Source organism: Penaeus monodon, chromosome 39 (genome assembly GCF_015228065.2).
Source record: "Penaeus monodon isolate SGIC_2016 chromosome 39, NSTDA_Pmon_1, whole genome shotgun sequence".
NCBI classification, from domain to species: Eukaryota; Metazoa; Arthropoda; class Malacostraca; order Decapoda; family Penaeidae; genus Penaeus; species Penaeus monodon.
In genome coordinates, this window is record NC_051424.1 from 32672348 (window position 1) to 32680128 (window position 7781).

The following is a 7781-nucleotide window of genomic DNA, read 5'->3' on the forward strand; positions in this document are numbered from 1 at the left end:
TACGTGCCCATTAATTTTTTACCTTTTGCATGCAGAAAACACTCCAAAGTAGAAACTCAAACAGTCACTTCAGTAAAAGGGAGGCTTTGGTGGATGTACTGGCGACCCCGCCTCACACCCCTACCCTCTACTATCTATGCATATTAAACAGAATCCATCTTATATGTCGAACAGTAAAGGGTATTCTCAATTTGTACGAAACGTTTTACCAGTTCTCTCAAGTCAAGACGATGTAGTGGTAAGCATGCCAGTATTGCTTGGAGAACTATAATTATCGGGAGCATCTCAAGGACGAAGGCTGAAATACCTTTCCACGGTCACTTTTACTTTAGATCTACAGGCCCTCCTTCGATACAAAGCTCCCCTCAATTGTATACATCGAGACGTCCGACGAGCATGCGATTGATGATTATTTTTCCGTTTTTATAAATGGGTTTCTGGCAAGCTGGTCCCGTTGTGTTCCCAGCCATGTATTTTAATTTTCTTGTCTCTATGGGCGTTGGTAGGCTGCCCCATCAAGGCTCTCCACTCGATGGGCTAAACCTCCTGGGGACCCTCTCCTCGGGATAGGTTGTGGAGACAGAAGCCATCCATAGTCCAATGCTTGCCCCTCCTGGTCGACGAGGATACCGACACCTGCGACAGATTGCCGAGTGGTTAGAGTGATCCCGCGACTCAAGCACTGTCACGACGGCACACATCTAGCGTTCAGAGGGTTCGACGTCACACGACCCGGGGCGTTGTTTCCCCCCCACTACTGGGGCCACCCCGGAACTCCTCACCTCAGATTGCCTAACCATATCCACTGGTTGAGTAACCCAGCCCAAGTCAGTGCTGGTCTACAGAAACCCAGGACTATAAATTAAGAGCATGATTCTTCTAAAATGTAACCCACACACGGCACTCTACCAGTGGGAAGGACACCTAGGGGGACACGACCACAGTATGCACGACATACCAAGAGGCACACATTATATAATAAAATTATAACATGAAAACTACAATTACGTATCAATGCTGTGACCCTATCGGCGGCTCAGACATAGAAATCTAAGACCGTTTAGAAAAAATAAAAATGTGTGTATATAGTTATATTATATATATATTATTGATATATGTATATATGATATATATGATATAGTTGATATAATATTATATATATTGTTATGTATATATATATATATATACATTATAATAGTACTTATATTATCATGTATAATATATATACAAATATAATTTGTGCTTGGTTGTATAATAGTATATATATATATATATATATATATATAATAGTATCAATTAATATATATATACGTAGATAATAACTATAATCATGTGAAACTAGTATTATTACCAATACCACCCACGCGCTTCTCGCAAAAAAAAAAAAAAAAAAAAAAAAAAAAAAAAAAAAAAGGAGCTCGCGGGGGGGGGGGGGGCCCGGAAGGGGCAGGTTCCTATCACCTGGATTCTGATGTATTCTCGGTTATCAGCCTCCTTGGTCATGTTTATGGCTAGGTTGCTGCAGCAATTTAATCGACCAATTTAGAGTCAATTGATCTACTTTAATACTTTAGGATTGTTTACGGTATTGTTTGAGTTTACGCAATTTCTTTATCTGCTTAGCTTGCAAGTCTGTTGAGGTGGCATTAACTTGTTGCATTCTGAGGGTGTGATGTTAGTTACTGTTGCAAGTCTTTATAGGACATATTGGGATTTGTAGTGTCAATACACTTCTCCACTTTTCATTGCGTTAAACTGTCCATATATAACTACGACTTATCATAATAGGGCTATTACCTCCTCATATATGCGTAATGTCCTCAGTCCCTCCTTCTTCAGGAGGGGCGTGCTGGGGGGGGGAGGTCACGGGGGGGGGGGGGGGGTTCTAGCAGATCCTGGGACTGATGGCAACGAGACCTTCCACAGACTTAGCGACAACTTCCACCCTTCTTGTACAAATGTGGTTCTTATCTAAAGAAGTACCTCATCTGGCTGGATCTAAACAAAGGTTGTATGTCGTGATGGTGTCATATCAAGGGCTTTATAGATTCACCAGTTTCACATTTTATCTACTTCAGCAGATTTGACAAATTTGCATAATTAGAGTTCCATTTATCAATCTGCATAATCTATATTTGCGCGTACACAAGAAAATACTGTGTCTGTGTCAACTCTGTAGGCGTTTGTATTTTGTGCATGCGTGGATAGTACAACCAATGCATTTGGGGCTAGGCTTGGTTATTTGGCATGGTAATGTCAGTCCGTGCGTGACTTGGACATAGCTGTTCATTATCAGGAGCATGGATATGCTGGTTCAGACGTTCGGTGCATATTCGCAGTCCATGGCTTTGGTCTCGTCATCGTGCGTGGTAAGCCTTACCAGGGCGGCGTGGGTTGACAGTGATCGCGTGTCTGCGTGGCGCGTCGCCTGACCTAGTGGGCTGGGCCAAACGTTGGCTCATCCAATCGTAGAGACGGGATAGGCGATTATGATAAATACGTCCATCTCTGCGTCATCTTGGTTCTTGTTACAGTAGCTCCTTCGAACGGAGATATTCATCGGACGAGACGGCTGGCTTTGCGGTCTCGATGGGAGCGTCTGTCACGAATCAAGTAATTACTCTTGCCCTTGCTGACAGAGATTCACTTGTAGCCTTGGTCCGCGAGCACTAGGTACTCTGGGCAGCTAAGGTAGGCAGATAGTGGTACGTGCCACGTTCACGTGCGTTAGTCGTACAGAACTTGACAGTGTATCGTGACTCGAAGTCGTAGTGTGTATCGGATAGTCATGATTTTCTCTGCAATACAAGCTTGAGTTCAGTAAACTCCACCGTGGGTTAATCTGGACGTTGGTGACTAATGTTACCTTTTAACCAAAGATGAGGTCTGGACTCGGGTGCACATCAATACAGCAGTTATTCTCTTTTGTACGTCAAAAAACTCAAATGTACGCACCGTTTTTCCTCCACTCTTCACCATCAAGGTACCCACTTTAGTATGTCTGATGATGAAAATCAAGGTCGTGGATATCCAAACAACTTCATTTAAGTGTGCAAAAGGCGAATTGAAATTCTCATGTCACACTCTACAGCATTTCATTAGAGCATTCAGCAGACAGGACGCTACACTATCCTTCTCAGTTTCGGGGATTTTGAAACAAAGTGGTCTCTCCGTGTCAATCGTGTTTATGTCATCATTGTGGTGTTCCGTCAGCAGCGCATGGTTACACTAAAGTGTAGCATGTTGCACTGGGTAGCATGAGTTTACAAATAGAGGGGCGTAACAGATGAGTTAAGAGGGAGGCTGACCAAATGGGGGCTCGCTGAAGTGCGTCATGAGTGAGGTGTCGCAAGACGCCAACTCTTTACAACACTTCCTTGCGGGAGTGCTCAACTAAAGGGGTAGCATAAAACAACGCCCTGGGGATAAACTCATGGCATGTCCTGGGGTCATGCAGGAACGCCACCGCCTGCACACCGAGCGTGCTCCAGAAGAACCTACCTTGTTGTCAGTTGGTCAAACAAGATAGCCGGAGATCCTAGACATGGATCGGGAAAAACAAAATCGTTGGAAACGTTTATGGCACATCATCTTCCCCCGTTCAACTTTAAACTATAACTTCCAGCAATAGCTAAGGGAGAGAGTAAGGCAGTTATTTCCAGTCCAATCTAAACACCAATCTCAAACCTAGCACTATACTAACCCCCGGCTTTTACCCCCCCCGCACTACACCCTGAGTTGAAGCCTGAGTTGGCGTTCGAGAAGGTTGTCGGGCTTGGTGAATGCAGATAGTCCGACAGAGGGCCTTCTCAAGCTTTATGTGTAACACTTCCTCCTTTCTCCAGTTCTCCCCTGCCGAATCCTTTCCTAGGCGTAGAAGAACGTTGTAATGCTGCAAATGGCCCGCATTGCGTTGGGACCCCCCAAGCGAATGTAAGGTCAGAGTTCACTCAAGGAACTACCGTTAGCGTTGTCATGATTGAATAGGGTGTAAAAATTCCTGGAAACAACGTAAAAGAGATGCGCAACTTTGGTCAGAAATGCCTCTTTGGCTTTACCTTCCCCAGGTCAAATCAAATATTTAACTAGTTTTTTCCGAAAAGTCCAACACTTTCAAAATCCAATTTAATACCGATTGCAATTGCCGAATTGTGTATTTCACTTGATACTTCTTTTCAGTTGGAATGTGTCCTCTTCGGTGTGGCCAAAGCAATACCGAATCGCTTCGCAAACGAACGCAAATCTCTCTCCCCCGCCTTTCATAATCATAAACCATCTATCCTACCACACAGCGACTGCAGGCCTCAGAAGAAGACAGACAGTACTGTGGGATCCAGTCCCTAACCCAGGGGTCAACGCCACAAGGGCTCCTAATGCGTAGAAGAAGATCTGCAGTGTGTGATGGGTGGGGTCTAACTACACCTCCGTGTTAGTCCAAACTCACGTAGATCACCTGCAAAAATCAAGAGCACAAACCTGAAGGTGCAGCAAGCAAAGCACTAAATCCAAACCGATGCGAAACGAAAGAAGTGGACTAGCACAATATAACAAGAGTTATGACGTACTAATACTATTAGGTATCGGTTCAACATTTACTCATCGACGGTTACATAACATCTGTTAAGGAACAATGGCGAATAATGAGATAGTCAAGCTACCCGTACTGATGAGCTAATCCACGGTGCTCCAGGAAGTAGATTCTTGGTGCATAAACGTACATCACCGACTTTGTATATGGTTAATGGTCAAGCTTATACAGCGATGACTACGCTAATTGGCTCACAGCTTTTAAACGAGGCTGTCTCGCTGGAAATTCAAATCCAAAGATTCAATCACACCACTATACTTGGAGATTTGGGGTGCGAAGTAACCTCCACGTGTCACTCAATGCGAGTTATATGGCATCTAGGCGCAGCAATCTTATATTACAATACTCTATATTAATATAGTTAGACTCTAATACATTTCATAATCGAACAAAATAGTTCTCAACAATTTATTGGATATAATATGCAAATCGCTGATTCCATCTAAGTTGATCAGTCAAAGCGATGGTATATGCTTTCCTCGCTTTTGTTTATTCGCCTCAGAGCCTACTTCTTTTTGGTTAAGCCATCTCAGAAGAAATAAGAGAGTACTCCGTTCAGCCATGCTGTACTAGGGTGCAGGCTTTTTGTTCTCAAGAGTCCGATTGGATGCGCTTAGCTAGTAATTCAGATATACGCTTCGGTTCAGCTACCATACTGGGGAGAGGTAGGCATATCTCGCCAAAATCAACCGTCTATGTTTCTGGTTGACCTGTTTAAAGGCTGTAGTGTTGTTAATTTTCAGAGGGGCTTTTATAATTGACCTGCAGTAGATTCTTTGTGGTTCAAATTTAAATCTTGTTCGCGCATAGGATAACAAACGGAACACATATCCACATTTACAGAATCATCTATAATCCTTGAAAGAAGTTGAACACTAGATGCTACATCTGTTATATCTATATATTGACATTCTCCTAGTACGTATATATATCTATATTATATATAGCTAATATGGCATTATGTCTCCCTATATACTATAGTATTACGATCCTCATGTGATGAGAGAAGGTGGGGGAGAACCATCATGTATCGAACAAAATGCAGAGTAGTAGGGTGAGTAATCACAAACGAGAGTAGAAAGAAGGAAAAAGTATAGCACAGTAGAGATATGTAGTAATGCGAGATAAGAGTGGAGAGTCGCTGTAATAGACTATGAGAGTAGCATGAGGGAGAGAGCTGAAGTAGAAGGAGAGACATGTACTATTAGTAGTAGTAGTGAGAGTGCGTGTATGTATCAGTGTAGAGCTATTGTGTGCTGGAGTACAGAAACAGTGACGAGAAAATGATGTGTGTGTGGGGTGCAACCCTGCCATAGAATAGATATATAGTCAGTAAGACGTGTGTGGTCCCTGTAGTCGCCTGGCCCAAAGTGAGTATGTGCAGAATAGAGTGTTGAGATGCATTGAGGTGCTTGTGTGCCAATTCACTGGAAAGGCATGTAGGGAGGACGTTTTATGTAGTCTATTGTCCTTGTTAACGATGGGTGTAGTAAGCAAGTGTGGTGTAGTCAGACCTGTGTGAGTGTGCTTTCTCGGGGGTGGACCGTGTGGTGCACAACATCCGTCAGCTACAGCTGCATCAACAATGGTAGCGAGGTAACTGTCGCGTCAACTTATAAGTCTGCTAGCCGTAGGGCTGTATCTATCTGACATGCCATATCGTCGCTGAAATCAGTTCGTCACATCCAGCTCGCCAGTCGAGACAGATGTCTGGGCGGTAGGCAGCGCACTCCTAGACGGCGAGCCTCTCATAGTGGACACCTACTCTGAAAATATCTGTATCAGTTGTATCAAGTTACGCTCAAGTAAATGGCAATCATGTGGTATTAACCATTATCAATTAACCCCAGATAACAATTATTAAATGGTAGTCATCATTATGTCTAAGGATTTACCCTAACCCCCCAGAATAGATGCTGGAGATATTATTCCCTCTAGTCGTGCTCAGTATAGGTATTTTAATTTTCAAAAAGGAAGCCTATAAGGGCCTAGTAAATGTTGTGCATTAGTCTTAACTATGTTGACAGTTAGTACCAACCGCTGTACACACTCAGGTCGTTACACATAGCGTATTACTGTGCTAGGTGCTTAGGTGTTCTCTGGACTGTGTGTGTGCGGATGTTCGCCCAATTCATGCGCCTATTCCACTCTCTAATGTGTAAATGAACCTTTCTTAAAGTACAAAAATTTGAAAATAGTAGACGAGAATTATACAACCAGGGGTACTGAAGGTGAGCCAAGCGATGACCATCCGGATTCCTAAAGGCGCGGTTCTTTCGTTCCCAAGAATTTCATAAGGCAATTCCATAGTCCAAATAGAAATCTATAACTTCTATAACTCTGATTGCCTACCTAGCCGCTGGGTGGGCAAAGCCAGCCCAGTCAGTGCCAGGTCCCCGCCAGAACCGGGTAAATATAGAAGGGTGCCTCGATAAAACACCGGGCGGAAGGCACGGCGACAACCACCGCTCTACTAATTGGCCAAGAAAATCATGGAATGGCCATTGTATCTGCCCCTCAATACCGGGTATCGTTGGGACACGTAGGCACGCTTTGAAAGAAGAATAACTTCTTAGTGGATATTTCCTAAATAGTCATTCAATATGGCTATCTTATTGAAGTTAACAAAAGTGTGTTATCACCCTATATATAACTCTACTTGTAATGTATCAGTTAATTAGAAGATTATTTTTAACATAAACGCTAAAACCATAGAAGACGCCCTTTTTTGTACGAGGATAAGTATCTTAGTCGTCTGGGCCCGTCCGGGACCTATTATGTGGCGTACTAAGAAGAAATATACTTAAGTAGGCATATATATATATATATATATATATATATATATCTATATATAGATATATATAGTAGTATAGTCTATATAATATTTATATATATATACGTGTGTGGGTGTGTGTGTGTTGTGGTGTGTGTGTTTTGTGTGTGTGTGTGTGTGTGTGTTTGTGTGTGTGTGTTTGGGTGTGTTGTTTGTGTGTTGTATGTAGAAACAAATGGCATTTATATATATATCTATAAAATATATATATATATAATATATACTATATATATATAGATATATATATTATATATATATATTATTATGTATATATATGACATCTCTCTTTTCTCTCTCTTCTCTCTCTCCTCTCTCGTCTCTCTCCCTCTCTTTCTCGCTTCTCTCTCCGCATCTCCTCTC

At 42.5% G+C, this 7781-nt stretch overlaps 1 protein-coding gene across 1 annotated transcript in view; it reads right to left on the minus strand.

Annotated features, from left to right (window-relative positions):
• Positions 1–6320: 6320 nt before the first annotated feature.
• Positions 6321–7781, minus strand: part of LOC119597551 — a 7438-nt gene continuing 5977 nt past the window's right edge. The window contains exon 2 of the mRNA XM_037947127.1: positions 6321–6364. Coding sequence (XP_037803055.1) covers positions 6321–6364 — 44 coding nt within the window. The remainder of the gene's footprint in view (positions 6365–7781) is intronic.